This window comes from Gavia stellata, chromosome 30 (genome assembly GCF_030936135.1).
Source record: "Gavia stellata isolate bGavSte3 chromosome 30, bGavSte3.hap2, whole genome shotgun sequence".
NCBI classification, from domain to species: domain Eukaryota; kingdom Metazoa; phylum Chordata; class Aves; order Gaviiformes; family Gaviidae; genus Gavia; species Gavia stellata.
Window position 1 is genome coordinate 4,131,647 of NC_082623.1, and position 17,465 is coordinate 4,149,111.

Genomic DNA, 17,465 nt, shown 5'->3' on the forward strand with positions numbered 1-17,465 from the left:
GCAAAATGCCTGAGGCAAGCCGTATCCTAATCTGCATCTCAGCTCTAAATCTGGAGTCACTCCGTCCTCATCCAGAGAAATATGAGCCAGTACCTGGCTACAATAACTGAACGTCTGCACCAACCCTGATACAGAAGGCAGAGTCACCTGAGCACTAGGAAGGACGGTGTTAAGATCCAGAGGCTGTAGGAAGTGGTAGGTTGGAAAAAATTACGTCATTGCCCACCCCCACTAGCCAGGAAGAGCTCTTCTTGCTGTGTGCTGTCTGTGCTTGGAGGAGGGGGCGTCATGAGCATGAAGGATCTTGTCTTGGAGTCAGCAGAGCTGCCCATGTGGCGCCTGTTTGCTCTTCAGATGGACCAGATCCTCCTCTAGCTTGCCAGCAGCACGTATGTGTACATCTGGGAAGTTTTCTAATACATATATTCCAGTTTGTACAGAGCTCAGGCCTTCCCTTTCTGAAAATAAAGCTGAGATAGCTCTGTGAACCAGCTCGGGGGTACAGCAGGGTGTGAGGAAAGGCTGAATACCAGCCTGTGGTGCTACAACACCCCACTCCCTCTGCCTCACCAGGCCTAGTGTTCTCCTGTGCTGGTGTCCTTCCAAGGGAGCTCCAGGAAAGTCAGTGAATTTAATGATTTTGGTAGCTTCTAAGATGTTTAAAACCACAGTGGGTCGTCTACCCTCTCCCCGCCCCAAAACACACATCAACATCCAAAACTGAAATTTGATTTTATTCTTTTTTCTTTTTCTCTGCTTCTTGTAGCTGTACTGCTGTGTTTCAGACCTTTAGCATGGATCTGCAGAGCCAGTTCATGTTTTCAGTTTTCTTCTTAGCAATAACCTTTTTTTAATTAAAAGCTCACCCCTTGCAGGAGGGAAAGAAAAGCTTCAAACATGAGAAGACTTGTGATGAGATCTTAAGTGTTGGCAACTTTGAACTGGAATTTCTAATGGTGGAACAGAACAGTTTGAGCATAATGTGGCCTTGCTAGAAAGAGAGAAAACAGCCATTTATGGCAGACGAATGTGTACAATTGCCTAGCAAGGGCCCTCCTGGGCTCTGGAGCAGGCAGGGTGAAGGGTACATGAGTTATTATTAGCTGCTTTGTATGGTAAAGAGGGCCTTCAGTTGCCAGGTCTCTGCAAAAGCTGCTTCACTCAGGAGTACTCTTGAGAAGGAGGGAGTGGAAGGCAGGAATTTGAGACCCTTTTAAGGTCTGTTTACTCTTCCAGCCTCCACAGATTTCAAGGGCATGAATATGAGTCAAATCTGAAATGGTTATCATGGTGAGAGTGGCAGGCACAGGAGGGAGTGGAGATCCCTGGAGCCCTGTCAGCCAGGACTAATGGGTCACATGGAAATGTTTTCCTGCTCCACTGGGCCATTTCCGTACCGAGTGTCCGTGATCTGGGTTGAGAACAGCCCCTCTGCAGGGACCATAAGAAAACAGTCTTGGGCCTTGTGTTTTCGTATGGCTTGTTGCTACAGGGAAACTGGAAGGCGATTTTCCCCTGCCTTCCCCTCTTGCGCGGTGTTTTCTATGGGGAGACCTTCACAGCATTCATCCTCTTTCTAACGGAGTTGCCTCACAGCTACGTCCCCAGCTCCTTCCACTCATTAGAGACACACCTTTTCAGGTTCATAAGTCTCCAGGTGCTTTTATAATGGCAAATAAGCCTCCATGCACATCAGGAAACTGAGGCAGATACTGAGAAAAAGTGAGTTGCTTTTGCAAATACAGAGCAGGTGGGTGCCAGCAATGGGATCAACCCTATCATGTTTGTTCAGCTGCCTTTCAGGCCATCTGGGAGGAATGCAATCCTCCCAGAGCTGGATAGTAAGGGATTTCAATGTGACTTCATGCCTTGAGATGGGTAGCAGAGGTGTAGTTAGCTTTCAGACTCTGGGAGCCTCCAACAGGCTGCATCAGAGTGGAAACCCTTGATAGATGTCCACAGAGTCCCATACTGGAGGTCGCAGAAGCATGTGAACTATAGCTCTTGTTTTACACTGCCATAACATCTCCAGTGCTGAGATCCAGATTTCCCAAATGCTGGTGATCTAACACACTGTTTTGGGCAGCTCTTAAATCATGAATATTAACTTTCAAATCTTGGGTTACCCAACAAGATTTTGCATCCAGACCTGAGTCTGGTCAGGGTGAGGTGTAGGCAGAAGATCTTAGCTGTGCCTCTGCATGGCTCTGACAGAGCAGACTGGGCTCGTCTGGTACCAGAGCTGCTGGGGACATTGTGAACAAAAGATGGATGACCGGGTGGTTAGGAATCTGAGTTTTGGAGGAACATCTGAGTTCAGTTCCTCGCTCCATCACAAACCACTGGCCTGCCCCAGGCATGCCATTCTGCTTTCCCATGACTCAGTTTACCTTCTGGGAATTAGGGGAGAAGGGAAGAAATAGTACCCTACTCTGTGGGCTAATTTTGGGGGATAGCTATATTAACGTCACTTCAGTTTTGCAGGCCTTGGGGTATCCTGTGCAGGTGGGGATGAGTTGCTGAGTTGAGGGGCCCACAGTGCCCAGGCAGGATGGTGCTGGCTGTGAAGGGAAGCAGCAGGATGCATCCTGCTCTAACAGAGGGGCTCCGATCCCCGCCTAGCACCTCTGTCCCCTTCCCCAGCCTGTGCTGATGTCTCGGCTGCTGGCAGATTGGGTTGCACTTTCCCAGCTGTGAGGAAGGTTTCTTGACAGAGCCCCGTGTATAATTCACTCAGCATGGCCTCAGCCAAGGCTCAGTACAGGAAGGGGAAAGTGAGTTATTGTTATTGTTTTTCCAAACCTCCTTTTGTTTTCTAAGAAATGTGGCTGCAAAGCTCTGCTGCCAAAGCCTCTCTTGAGAGTCCTGCTCTGACGGCAGGTCTTCCTTGAGGCTGCTGTGCCCGATGGGGGAATTACGCCGGCAAGTGAAGTGCATGTTGTTTCTTTTACAACCGAGTAGCTATTCCCCTCGTGACACAGCTCACCCCACTCTCCATCCTCCCACGCACTGTGGCTATCACAGATCTTCAGTGTTTCCCTTGCACAGCCTTCTCCTCCATCACCTCATGGGGAACAGTGTCCATGGGCTGGATTTCCAGTTGCTGCTCTTGGCATGTCTTAGCCACCATGTTTGTTTTTTGGTGCTTGCTCAAATTCCAGAGGTGATGAGAGATCCCAGATAGCTTCACTGACCTCCCTGTGGGAGACAGGGACATAGCTGTCTGGGGTGGGAGTGGGACCATCCCTGCCATTACTGGTGGGTGGGGTGGGGCACGGCTGGGGTATAACTGGGCTCCCAAAAGCATTAATTATAGTGTGAGCTGGTGATGAGCATGTAGAGGACAATCACTCCAAGGAGCTCTGTGGAACACTGGTCAGCAGGGGTGGACTGAAGCAGCCTGGACAGGATGGCTGGTCTCTCAGGATCATCTATGCTACTGTCTTAGCTCTAGCAGAGTCCTTGGGGCCAGGTCTTTCACCATCACATCCCTGGCATACCTCAGGGCAGCCTCCTGGAGACTATTTCCAGGATATTGAAGTTATGTTTAGCTTAAGCAGTTTTAAATGTGCCTGTTTCATTCCAAATCTAGCTTCTACATGAAGCTCCTGGGTTTTAGTAAAGCGAGACCAAAGTCCAGAGCAGAAATTGAGCAACAGATCAAGGCCTTGGACAGGCACCAAGGTCTGACCTGAAAATGGCTCAGGAATCCAGCCCCCCGCCTCCTCTCCTCAAATGTACACAGATAAAATCATGACTCTCTTAATTCCTCTAAATATGAGTGGAAAAATGCCCCCAGAGACTCTGCTAAAGCCTTCGTTGTTGCTGAAATGCAGAAATACGAAGAGAGAGCTTATGTGCTGCTTCAGTGAGTAATAGATGTGGCTCTAACCTGAAATTTGGGATCCAAACCCAGATGAACTCTGTGTGCAATCCAAAGCCATGCCTAAACCCAGATTTTTGAGTAAATGACCCCTACTTAATAACTAACCAACTCCCTCCCTCCTTCCCTCCCTGGTTGCACACACCCTGGCAGCGCAGGGCGAGTTCCAGCTCTGAAGCCAGATATCTGTTCGGCTCTGGCCTCCCTGAGTTTCTCGAATAACAAAACTTTCTGTGGGACTTCTGCCACAGTCAGAGTGAAGAAAACCACATCTGCTTCCTCTGCTGGAGTCTGCAAGACAGCAAGCAAAGGCGTGAATGCTGATACTAAGTCTGTCTTTGCTCTGATGCTCAACTGCCCTTTAGTGTCAGCTACAAAGAAGCTGTGTTCTGGTTAGGGAGAGCGTGTTGGTTGTATGTGAAATTGTGGATAGTGAGGAGGTTTGCAAAGCACTGGAGGCTGGATGTGTGTGGTACACCCTGCGCCTGCCTCCCCCTGCCCAGGTGCAGCACCCCACCAAAAACCAATTGGCCAGCTTTGCCAGGGAGGGTGAGGAATCCTTGGGAACAGCCTAGAGCAGTCCTGCAGAGTCCACCTGCTACCCAGGAGGCATCTCTCCAAGCAGGGATCAGCCTGCCTCTTGGGAAAGGGCACCACCCAGATCTAACCTCTTGTAGGGTGTTGCCCCGCTTTATCTGGGCCGTCTTTGTGCACTAATTGATGTTTGCAAGGGTTGGGAGGTTTGCTGTGCTCTGGGAAGCAATGGCTTCTTTCATATTTGTGGGTGTAGCCTGAGAAGAACCCCAAGGACCTTCTCCCAGTGTCCCTTCTCTCCCACGCTGGAGCCTGGACCATCCGCACGCTGCAGCTCTTTCTGGCTGTAAGACAGAAGTCCCCCCGTGGATTTGCAGTCTGAGCATATAGAGGCCACAGGGAGAGGGATGGATAAGACAGAGCTTTGTCAGTATAGCAGCTATAGATTATGCCTGACATAATCCGTGCTGTGGAGTTGAGCTGGGGACCAAGAAGAGGGCTTGTGCAGAGGCTGGATCCATCTGGCCAGATCCATAGCCTATGATGGTAATGAGATTCTGGAGTTAGCCTTAACCAGGTCAGCTTGCCATAAACTAGACTGACCGTGGTGTAACAGTGCTGGAGTAGGCCAAAATCTGGAAGTCCTAGAGCTGCTTGTCTTCTCTTTTGTTAAGCAGCACCTGCTACATTAAGGCTTTGAAGTCTGTATGGGACTGGCTTGATCTCTTCAGCCTTGTGGGAAAACACAGAACTTCCCAGAAAGATCCCATTTTCTGTTCGACACTGTATATCCTATAAAAGCCTCAAGCAAAGGATGCTGTGGTGGTAGCTCAGGTCTCTGATGCTGCAATAGAAATCACTTTAATCTGAAACCGTCTCCTGCTCTTCTCCTCTGAAGTGTGGGTAAATCAGCTGCTCTTCACAGGCTTTCAAAAAACACATTCAAGCCCAGCAGAGAGCCCCACTCAGTGCCGAGATGTCAGGCAGCTCTGAACGGGGTCAGTAAATTCACTTACCAGCTGCTACAGCAACAGTGCCTTTGGTGCTCTTGCCCTTATTTTTTTGCCGATGATTGGGGGTTGCTATGGCGCTGCAACACACGTTACCCTGCATTAATGCTTTATAAGCAATAAATGCAGATTTCGGCAATGTGCTGCTTTGGCAGCCCGTCACAGCATTGCTCCCTGGCTGAGCTGGAGTTTGGCAGACGAGTCACATTCTCACCACCTAAAAAATCCCGTCTTGTGGTTTCAGCCAGAGGGGTTTTTTTTTTAACTTCTCATTTCTAAGAAAAGAAAAATCCCTTTTTCGTACCATGGCTGCATGTCAGTGAAGTGTGAAATCCCTATATATAACCCTCCAACCTCCCTTAGAAGGAAAGGTGTGAGATAGACCCAAGGAGGGAGGTTTGCCTGAAAAGCGCTGGCTGGGGGGAGGAATGCTGGCCCCTTACCCCACCAGGCTGCAGCACCGGGGCAGTGCAGCTCATGGGAAGGGCCCTGTCTCTTGCCTCTGCTTTGTGGCTTGGAACAAGACACAGCATCTCTTAGGTCTCAGTTTCCTGCCATGCTGGTTGTCTGTCTCTCCCATATGAGACGGTAACTCCTCAGCTCATGTGGTTGTTCATGTGTGTCTTTGCGGTGCTGAGGAGGATTTGACTCCAGTGTCCTGTGTTATTGGTGGGGTTGTCACCAGAGTGAGTGGTGGGTTTACCTGTTCCCAGTTGTGGGGAGGGAAATCATGTTTTGACTGGAGCCAGTATTTATTTGGGGACTTTCTAGAGGGGAAAAGAGCAGAGCCTGGGTAGGCAGACACACCCCAGGGTGCTGTGATAAGGGAGAATCACCAAGGGGCAAGTTGCCTGTGTGCCCATCTGTGTCTCACACATGCTGTTTACCTTGTGCTGGAGGTGAGGACTGGGGGAAGATTTAATCTCCAAGGGCTGGTGAAGGGCAGAAGGGGTGGAGCAGGACGAGGGGCTGTCCAGGGGCACGTCTTACTGCAGTGCCTTGCTCCCAGAGTCCTACTGCTCCTTGCTCCATTTCTGAGATAGAGACAGGGCTCTGAACTCTTTTTATCTCATAAACTAACAAGCCTGTTTCAGGCTTTACAGCTGACAACTTTCTCTGGACCTGACTGTGCAAACACCTCCGTCCCCACACTGCTCTGGGTCTGCTGCCTTGGTGAGCACTCGGCTGGACCTTTTCTATTGTCCCCCTTCTACCCTCTCAAGCTTTGTTTGACAGGAACAGAGGTAGGCGGAGGCAGCGGCATCCTGCAAAGGGGATGTGGAAAAAAACAATAACCAAATGCAAAGAACAGGAAGCCATCTCTGAAATCAGCATGAGGTCATCTACACACCTTCCCCAACGAGGCAGCTTCATGAAGAACTGTAGTCTGAGGCTTCATCTCCAGCCGATAATACTGAGCTTTGAACAAATGTCTTCTTACACAAGACTCTGGTCAACATGGTTCAGCAAGAAGCTAGTAAGGCCAAGGAGAAAACCCCAGAGTATGCTGAAGGCAGCTGGAGCCAGCAAGTGCTCAGCACCATTGGAAAACTAGGTCCAAAGTCCCACGGAGTTTGAAGAAAAAGCAATTCTTTCTGCTTGTGTCTCCCTTGAGTACAGCAATGTTTGCTTCCTAAAATACTTCTGAACAGATGTGACATTCACAGTGGGTCAGATAGGTTGTTTTCCATGAGGAAACATGGCATGCAGCAACGAAAGTGGATCAGAGGGAGGTTGTTCTGCAAAAGATGTCTGCTAGGAACTACGTAGTCCCTGGCTGAAGCCCTGGGCTTGGGCTACAAAAGCTACCATGTTCAAATGCTGTGGGGAAGAGCATCCAGCTCTCAGTCCACATACAAATCCGCTCAGAAGCAGAGGGGAATATTTAAAGGTTCCTGATAGCCTACAAATGAAACTGCCCGGACATGCCCAAAATGTATCCTGACAAGTCCTGTCCACAAATCCCAAGGCACTCGGAGCTGGCGTGGGGAGTCAGGTTACAGGCGACACAAGCCAAACAAAGGACCAGGCTGACAAAAGACATGCAGGCACCAAAATAGGTGGCGAGGTGATTAGCAAAGCCCAGCGCCATGGAGTCATGCAGGATGATAACCTTCCAGGAGCTTGGCCCGCCTAGAAGATGCTACGTGCTTGTCCTGACAGCGGTCTAGATTGCTGGGAATCTATACGTGCTGTAGAACATGGTCTGATCTAGCAGCTAACAGGTTAAAAAGGCTTTGTTTTCTGTCCATGTCCTCCCTCTCTCCCCCCCCCCAGTTGCATTTCACACGGTGCAGTCACAGTCTTATTTCACAACTGTGTGTTTTGAAAGGACTTATTAGCTCTAAGTGTAGGCTGGGCTTAAGACTCTTGCTTTATTGTTTACCCTGCCTGCTAGGCCTGTTTCTGGGGTCAGACCCAGGTTACCAATTACAGCTGTGATTAAACAACTAGCCCAGCTTACCCCTGTGTTTTTTTTCCCCTTAAATTCCCAGTGATTGTGCTTAACTGGTGTTAGCAACCAGGTGGCTGCTGGCGCTGCCGTCACAATTGTCTGTGCTTTCTCCGGCAGAGCCAGATAATGAGATTTGAACTGGGCCAATATATCTATTATTTTTACGGTTCAGAACTGTTCCCAGAGGTTTTTTTCATTGTGTTTTCCTTAATGTAAAGAAAGCCGGCCCTTGGCTTCCCAATCTATATAGATAACCTTAAAATCCTTCTCAAATGCTAGGGTAATTGGGAGGGACCCACCTGGGGAGAAGTGACAGCTAATTTAGCAATCTATGGGACACGTCTAATCAGGAGGATTTGAATGTTAATTCTGTGTAACTATTTTACTGCTGATAACAGGGGGTACAGATTCACACTGTGGCTGTCTGACTGGCCGCTGACTCTAATGGTACTCGAGAACAGCTTGAAATTGGGTTTTGTGTCTCATGCCTTACGAACTTCAGTCCAGCAGACTAAAAAAGGTGTCACCACCCCCCCAAAAAAGGTAAGGAGTCAAAGTGTAGTGTGGTAACAGTTGCCTGTTAGGTGTACATAAACCAGGTGAGTTGCTGACTCTTGAAAAGCATAACTCTGTATGAGCAGCTTGATCTGTCCACGCTGAGTTTTAACCCTTGATTGAAAGCCATATGTTCCCCTTTTATTGTAAAATTTCCAGCTCAACTGGTTTTGAACTTCATTTGGATAAACAGGGCCAGAGTGTTTGAAAGCCTATCTGAACTTCTAATTCCTGTCAAACCAGTTACAAATCTAGTCTGGCCAATTGCTATGGAGAGGTTTATTGTTTTTTGTTCTTTTTCATAATTGAAATCTAAATGCTGTCAGCCATTTCCAGCTAAACACAGGGCGGAAACTAATCTAGCCAGAACAGCATTAAAACCAGCTCTAACTTCTCTTTTTAAAATTAATTTTATTTTCTAATTGTTTGTTTACTCCGTAACTCCTCAAAGCAATTTGAAAGCATGTATTAAGTCTTATGCCCTGTCTTTAAGACTGCAGTCTTCTTGTAACAGGGCCAGAAATTATGGGCACATAACCCGCTTAGAGGTCCTTGAGCTCCACAGGAAATCTCTTATTGGAAGGGCTTAACAAAGGCAATCTGATTTTGGAGACCAGGGCCTGTGTCAGACCGTATGAACACACACAAGACAAAGGGACTAAGCTGTGCGAAGGGAACCTTTAGAATCACGATGATTAAGAATAAATGGAGGATCTGAATTTGGAGAATGGTGCCACCACTGACTTCATCCACTTGCAGAGCAGGGGGGACCAGGGGAACCAGCTTGCCAAGGTTAGATCATCAGCAGCACTTAACGAACACTGTTAGCCCTAATGGCAAATAGACCTGCACTTGCTATTAGTGCTATTCTTGGCAGATTGGAGGACAGAAGACCTCTTGCTACAATTATTGTCCAGTGACTCAGGACTGGATGATACTATCCAAGTACTTTTTAATGTCGTCCTTCTGTTGGGTGAGGGAAACAAGCCCTTTTCCCCGCTCTCAGCTTGTCTGGTTAGATTGCAAGCTCTGCTCAGGCCTCCTGTGCTTTACTACAGTAGAAAAGCTGAGGGTTTATTTTTGCTTTGGCTTTTACTGAGATATATCTATCTATCTATCTATAAAGGTATCTTCTACCGGGATGGTTTTGCTTACTTCCTAATTTTTTGCTGATTATGACTGTACCCATGCACTGTGAGCGTGTCTGGTGGCTGACAAGTACAGGTGTGTTTAAAGTAATGGAGCTCTGCATGGACAGGCTCGCGCTGTGTGTTTCTGCAGCCTCTTCCAGGGGCCTCTGGCTGCTGCTACAGCATAAATAACCTCGCCCTGCATTGTGCTGTGCTCTGGGTTTCACATGCACCCATGTGCTCTTTCGGGTGTGTTGCTGACTTAAAAAAAAAAAAAGTCCTTAGACTTTAATCCTTGGGTTTATTTCAAAGCTTACAAAGGCAAATCTGTTTTATAGCAAGAGATTTGCTTGATTCCTTGTGCTCTGCGGATGAATGGAGTGGCAGATGGAGCGGGGAGGGGAGGACTCAGGGACCCCTTGGCTCCATCTTCTTGCTAGCTTGACCCTACTTCTGTGCCTGCTGTCCAAAGCGCTTTCTTTTAAGCTGCGCAGAACACGAAACGGGGTCAGTACAGACCTCTGCTCGGGCAGTATCTGTTATATCCACCTCTTCTATGATTTCAAAAGCTATTTTCTTACTCTTTGCACTGGCTTCTTGGTTATGCATTGCTACATAGCCATCGCCTTGTGCTTCAGAAGGTGTGAAATCCCATGTATAGTGTGTGCACGTAGGAATGACAGAGGTGCAATTAAAATGAGCTGCAGACTCTGGAAGCAAAAGGCCTCAAAAAATCCGATTACACCCTTGAGTCGTGGGAAATAATTGCAGTTTTGAGACCTGCTGTATAAAGAGGTGCTGGAAAGCCTCCCCCTGACCTGCCACATGGAATCCCCTCTTTTGAGGGGGACAGGCAGGGAGGTGCTCTCGGCTGCCCCTCACCAAGAACAGTGCCCAAGTGGGACAGGACCCCGAGCGGTTCGATAAGAGCCGCGATAAGGTGGAGCCGTGCTGGCAGGCTGTGTGCCGGCAGGCGTACACTCCTCCTTATCAGGGAGCGCCGCGGCGAAAGCGCTGTGCCAGCGACGGGAGCGGCACTGTGGGAACTGGCGATGGCTCAGCCTCCGCTGGGCTGCTCCTCGGGCAGAGGCAAACCCAGATGATCTAATTCCCTGCCTTGGTTTTCTCCAGCTGCACCCACTGCTTGTGGAGATGCCAAATGAGGCCCTGGCCATAGGAGGAGAATGCGTTTTCGCCGGGGATCACATCAGAGCTGTGGCTTCAGATCCTCCCCCGGTGCACGCCGAGGGAGGCATCTGGGGCTGTGAGACAATGGCTCGAAACAATCCCGGTTCTCTGCCAGGGAATATGCATTCAGAAATCCCATACTGTTTTGATACTAACTCTCTCATGGTTGATCAAAGCAAAGGCAAGAAAAGAGGTTGGCCTCCTACTGTTGCTTTAGCTTCGGGCCAGTTTCAGCAGAAGCTGGGCGAGTGCCTTTATCCTGGGCAGCGTGGCTGGCAGCTGGGCCAGCTGGTGCAGCTCCCTGTTTCGTAGTGGCTTTAAGGTGCTGCTTGCATCTCGCTAAGCATCAGGGCCGTGTACCGCTTGCACCGGTTCTCCTCTCCCCTCCTGCTGGGCTGGACAGAGGCAACCGAGGACGCTTGGTTCTGCTCCATGCTTGCCTTGGCTTGCTCTCCCTGCTCTGCGATCGGACACGTCCTCTGTGCTGCAGCCACCTCCTCCTGGATCCCGCTCTTCCTCCAGCCAAAAGCCAGGCTGGAGGGAGGCACCGGGTCCTGGGGTGTCTGCGCTCGCTCCTCACCTCAAACGCTCCTCAGGCAGTGAGATGAAAGCGGTTATTGTCGTGTTCCCCCTAATCTCCCTCACCTGTCTGGGACAGTACAGGTGATAGCAAGTTCTCCCTGCACACTTCAAGGATCTCTGGAAAGGATTTGTCCTTGTCCAGGGAGCAAGGATCTGTGATGATGTCTTGGCGAAGGAAATTTGGTGATGGAAACCTGCTGGGGAGAGGAGACCTGCTGTGTAGGGGGCCAGACCCCATCCTGTACTGAAGCCAGGAGGGTAAGAAGGGCCAGGCCTCAGGGATGGATCACTGTTGCTGACTGCCCTGGGAGACTGATCCGTGTCATTCCAGGTCAGCGGAAAAGCTGCTCCACCGATGCTGAGAACGCCCCGACGCCGATCCAGCACCCAGTGCCCATGCTGGGCCGATGCCCCAGCGGAAGCGTGCAGGACCCTGGGACCGCCGGCTGTCGGGGTCACCCTTCCCCTCGCACCAGCTCCCATCGGCTGCACCTTTCCTTGAGTCCATTGCGGTTTCAGTAAGTGACTTGCCAGTGGCTTGGCGGGGACGAGCCTTCGCTTCACCCTCCCGAGGCGTCACGTTCGTTAGTGGAAGTGGTCCGTGAACTCACCCGCTGGTGGGGGGGGGTTGGAAACCTGACCCTGGTGCTCCGGGGTTCCCTGCAGCCGGCCGGGGAGGCTGGGCTGCGGGGGGCAGCAGGACCGGGGCAGCGGGACGGGGCCGGCTTCCCACACACTGCCAGCACCCCGGAGACCCGCTCCAGGGACCCGGGAGCAGCCGGGGAGGGCCGACATCGGCTTGCCCGGAGCAGCAAAGGGCACCCGGGCCGATCCGGGACTGGGGGTGGGGGTTTTCCACAGCTCAGGACGGCCCGGAGAGCCCTTGCCCTGCCCTCCTGCCCCCGCGACCGCCACTTCCCGTGGGTCACCTCGAGCACCGGCAGCTGCCAGGGACCCCCGATCCCCCCCCCCGACACCCGGAGCCCACGGGTGTCGCAGCCCCGGGCTGAGCGGGGGCCTCTGCCCTGGAGCGGGGGGGTGCGGAGAGCTGGGGTGGGGTGGGCCGAGCCCCGGCCCCCTCCTCCTCCTCCTCCTCCCAGGTCAGCCCCAAAAATAGCCCTCCGGTAACTGCCCCCCCTCCCCGCCGCTATTGTCATCGCGGCGGCGACGTCACTCCTTCCACTGCGCTGAGGTCAGGCTCTATTAGCATACCGCGCCCCCTCGGCCAATGGGGGCCGCCGTGCCGATGACGCCTCCCCGGGCTGCCCTATTTAATGGCGGCGCGGAGCCGCCGGCCCAGACCGAGCCGAGCCGAGCGCAGTGACGGAGACTGCGCCACGTCCCCCCCGCTGCCGCCCGGGAGCCCAGCATGAGCCAGCGCCAGAGCCAGCGCCGCGGCGGCCCGCGGGCCGACATGGTGCCCGAGATCGCCGCCGCCGTGGGCTTCGTCTCCAGCCTGTTGCGGACGCGGGGCTGCGTCAGCGAGCAGCAGCTGCAGGTCTTCAGCGGGGCGCTGCGGGAGGCGCTCGCAGGTGAGGCGCGGCCCCGCGGGCCGGGGAAGAGATCGGCTTTGCGGGGAGGATGGTCCGGTGTGAGAAAAACCCACTCGTGTCCGTCCTCTTCTTCCCCCGCCTCGGGGCTGGGCGCCCACTGGTGTCCTTCCCCGGTGCCCTTCCCCGGTGCTCCCTGTGTTGCTCCCAGGACCTGATGTCCCTCTCTGGGTGCCCACCTGTGTCCTCTTGAGTTGGGCACCCATCTGTGTCCTTCTCTGACACCCAGCTGTGTCCTCCTTGATGCTGGATACCTATTTGAGCCCGTGCCTGGGTGCCTACCCATCTCCCTCTGGGGACTGGCAGGCATCTGTGTGCATCCCTGGGCACCCATCTGTGTCCCTGTGGGGTCCTGGGCAAACAGCTGCCTCAGCCCTGAAAGTGAACAGATCCCCTGCTTAGTCTCTGAGGGTTTTGTGCAGCCCATCTGCTTGAAGCCCTCCTTGCTGGGGCTTGATATAGATGATCTACAGCTAATCTGTGTGCGCTGTCCCCTGGCAAGAAGTGCTCAGCCCTGTGTCAGTGGGGTTTGGCACTCCCATCCCCATGAGAATGTCTGGGGCTTGGCACTAACTGGGTGGGTTCAAGGGTCTCCTCCCAGCCTAACACAGCCTTTTGTTATCAATCATAAGAAGGGATGGTTTGTTTGCTGCTGTGCTGAGATAAGGGGTAGCGACATGCCCCGAACTTACAGAATGACCTGGATGTTGCTCCCTGACTGTGGTGTTTTGTTGGTGGTGATACGGTATCTACCCCAGCCACCCCAGTGCTCGGAGCGAGAAGGTGTTGGGGTCCCGTCACTGCAGCCCCTGTGGCACTGTCCTGCCTGGGGTTTCTAGGACCTGAAGAGCTGCGCTCCTGTGCCTTGGAGCAAGCAGCGGCTGAATAGTTGAGCACTTGACTCTGGACCCTCCCTCTCACAGAGGCAGCAGCCTAAGGAGGACTCGGTTTCCTCCGCCTGCAGCGAGGTGTGGGACCCCCTCGGGACTGCAGCAGGACGCAGACCTCGCAGCTGCTGCACGCCTGCTCACTGCTCTTCCCTTCTCGCTTCCCTTGCAGAGCACTACAAACATCACTGGTTTCCTGAGAAACCGTTCAAAGGCTCTGGGTATCGCTGCATCCGGATCAATCACAAAATGGACCCCATTATCAGCAAGGCAGCTAGCCAGATCGGACTCAGCCTACCGCAGCTCTACCAGCTCCTGCCCAGCGAGCTCACGCTCTGGGTGGACCCCTACGAGGTCTCCTACCGCATCGGTGAGGACGGCTCCATCTGTGTCTTATATGAAGCGACTGCAACAAAACCTGTGAGCTCCTATGGGATGCTTACCTGTAAGAACCAGATGATGTTAGGTCGCACCAGCCCTTCCAAAAGCTACATCATGACTGTCTCCAGCTAAATACTACTCTTGTCCTTACACTGCCAAGACACAGGCTACTGTATACCTCACCTGAGGATCTATTTTTAAGATGAAGAGCTATTTATATTTTTTAAAAAAATCCAAGAAAATCCAAAATTAAAATATTGGGCACCGCTTTGAACAGAAGCGGTGTTCTAGGTGCCTTTTTTAAAGCTGTTGCAAGCTTGTGAGTTTTTATTATGAAGCCGATATCTACCTAATTAGTGTTGGATGGCAATTTTGGGCTGGTTTGCTCACTTGAGCAGTTTGGAATGCAGGAAGAGGGGGAAGAGCCAGGCTGGGAAGTGTGGCTTGGTGGTGGGAGATGCCTGTGTCACCTTCTCACCATCCTGGTACCTGACAGTATTGCTGTATTGCCAAGTATTGCAGTACTGTTGGAGAAGGGATGAAGGAGTTGCTGTCTTTCCTCCACTAACTTCTTCACTCCCCAGCTGGTCTGCTCTCTCTGGGGCCTGGATATAATGTTTTGGGGAGCCTTGCCTCAGGGCTGGGTGATGCTGGGGACCCTGGGATCCCTCACCTTTGCTCTTGCTCATCTCGTCTGGACCCACTTACTCCGTGAGTGTTGCAGCTCTGCTCTGCCCCACTCCCAGCACAAAGCGAGGGGGAGCGTGGCCTTTCTCCAACCCTTCCATCTCTCCTGTCTGCTGCTGGACTGAAAGGGGACACATAGGTATTAGTGTCCTGTGAAGTGGAGCAAGGCAGAGATGCACTGGTGGTCAGGCTGTGCAGAGAAGGTCCCCAAGATGAATATTGCAGCTACTGTGGTGGCACTTGGAATACTGTTTGTCCCTGGTGCTCCCCAGTACCTGGCTATCGCCCACAGCTTGCTGCACACTGAGAAGGGTACTCCAGACCCTGAAACCAGCACTGAACAGCTGTGAATTACAAAGCCTTTCTGCTATGTGTGGCTTAGACATCAGCCCATGACCTGCTCTTGTGTGGCCTTTCTGTGCTCCAAGAGTAGAGTCTGGCCTCTTGCTTGCAAAAGTTGCCTAATCCAGTGTTGACGACTTGCTGTGTCACTTCAGAAGAGCTGAAGCAACTCGCCTTGTTCTGTAGAGGTTGGTGTGTGAGAACCCCCTTTGCCCTGTCTCTCAAATCAGAAGTATTGGGGGTCTCTTCCCCCTATGTGTGGGATGCTCAGATGCTTTGGTGTCCTAACTTTGCTTTTAAAGTCACAGCACTTCTTCCCTCTCTTCCTCCTCTGGGTGATCAGCATGTGGCTGTCCCTGGGAGCTGTCTCCACTGATACCTTGGTAAGGGGCATCGTTTGGTTCTGATCCCTTGGTACGTAACTGTTTTGCACAATTAATGCCTGGTCCTGTGCTCTGTCTATTCAAGCAAAACTCCTTTTGGAGTTCTAGTGGCACTTGTATTCAGGGAGACTTTGCCAAGCATTGTTCAGGATTTAGTCCTTAAACTGCTCTGGCTAACTGCAAATGGGGTGGGAGCTGACAGTGCTGCCCCAAGAACTTTACCTACCTGTTGGGAATGAGCCTTTACCAGGATGTTGTCTGTCCATTGCCTTTTTACTAACCAGCTGGTGCTCCTCCAGTGATCCTGGGAGAAGTGATTGAAAAAGCAGGGCGTTGACATGGTTGGTTGTAATGAAACTTCCCCAGGTTTGTCCCTCAGCACACTTTTTTACCTTCCTCTTTTCTGACCTGGCAGCTGACTGGCATAACCAGAGTTGTTGTTGCCCGGCCTTTGATGAATCAAGTTCTCAGACATTTGTGCAATATATTTCCAAATCTTGGGCACTCTGGGAGAGGAAGGAAGCCTCCCATCTGCCACAGTTCTTAGCTTGGTATTTTAATATATTAAAAATTCAGCACAGCTCCCCAACTCTGACTACTAATGTGGAAAAGTAAGTTCAGATTTTTGTAAGCTTCAAATCATGAATTCCAGAACTGGAAAACCAGCCTCAATTTTTAGATCCTTTTAAAATCTCAAGTGGTGAGTTATTTGTCCTTGAACAGTAATAGCAGACTGTGGCTCTGAAGTTGCATCACTTGAATTTCTCATGTCAGCAAAGCAGAAGCTGAAAAGAAGCACTGGGGCTTTTCCCTTGGTGAACTTGTGCAATAGGTGACCTCACCAAGAGGGGTATAACTGGGAACTTCCAAAAAGCAAATTCCCTTTTCAAGGAAAAGGGATCTGGGTGCTTTTTGGAGTCCTCACTTAACCTGCTTATGTGGAAAACCCGTGATGGAAACTGCATTGGGGATGAGCAGTGCTTGCTTTGCTGGACTCCTTGGTTTAAGATTTACCCCCCCTTTACTCTGTTCCTCCCTCTTACCAGGAAAGTTTTTCAGGAACAACAGCCCACACCAAAGTAATACACTATAATTGCTCCTAACACGCCCCAACTTCTGGAACCAAAATAGCCAAGTCTCATTCTTTTTGTCCCTGGTGTGGAGGAGTCTGATGTTAAAGGTGTCTGTTTTTAGCTTCAAAACCAACCAAACTTGGGTATAATCCATTTCTCTCTTGTAGCTGGTTACATGTAAAAGCTGTGAATTAGTGTGCTCTGTTGCCTTCTGCCTACAAGCCTGATACTCAACTGCAGAGCTGAATGGTGTGTATTTTAAGACAGTGTATTCGAGGGGTTTCTTGTCATTTTTTTAACAAGCTGGACTGTTGAACGGGACCTGCTTTTTGTATTTGGTGAAAATGGTAGAAAGTTTGTAAGCTACACTTGGAGGAGGGAGTGGATGGTTACTAATTGTATAGTAGTGTTTTTATATAAAGAATGTACAGATCCTTTGACAGACGTATGCTTTTGTTACTTTAATAAAAATGTAGCAGTATAAATGAGTCTCGTTTTCTTGCTGGGAACTGTTGTATGCTTGCAAAGAGGGTGAGGATGGGGATTGCAGCCTAAATCCCACACTGTGAATGCTGTGGGCTTGGTTGAAGTGTAGATGACTGTTAATATCCAGCTGTGTCAAGGAGGAGGGTTAGAAAAAAGCTGCTTAGTCAACATGCTGACTCTAAACCTGACCCTCTAAACCTGAGGAATTAAAGCTGGGAATTGGTCTGATGACTAATGCGGGACTGTGGGTGTCCTGCCCTCTCCCCTCCTTCCCCATGCTGACTTCTGGCTTGGGCAGTGGGGGATTTATTCAGTGCAGGATTGTAGAAATCCTGTGTC

The 17,465-nt window shown here is 51.1% G+C and overlaps 1 protein-coding gene across 1 annotated transcript; it reads left to right on the plus strand.

The window, feature by feature from the left end:
- Nucleotides 1–12,706: 12,706 nt before the first annotated feature.
- On the plus strand, nt 12,707–17,119 carry BTG2 (BTG anti-proliferation factor 2). Its single transcript, XM_059831114.1, has 2 exons — nt 12,707–12,869; nt 13,947–17,119. The coding sequence occupies exons 1-2, from the start codon at nt 12,707–12,709 to the stop codon at nt 14,285–14,287; spliced, it is 504 nt and encodes a 167-aa protein (XP_059687097.1). The 3' UTR covers nt 14,288–17,119.
- Nucleotides 17,120–17,465: the final 346 nt, after the last annotated feature.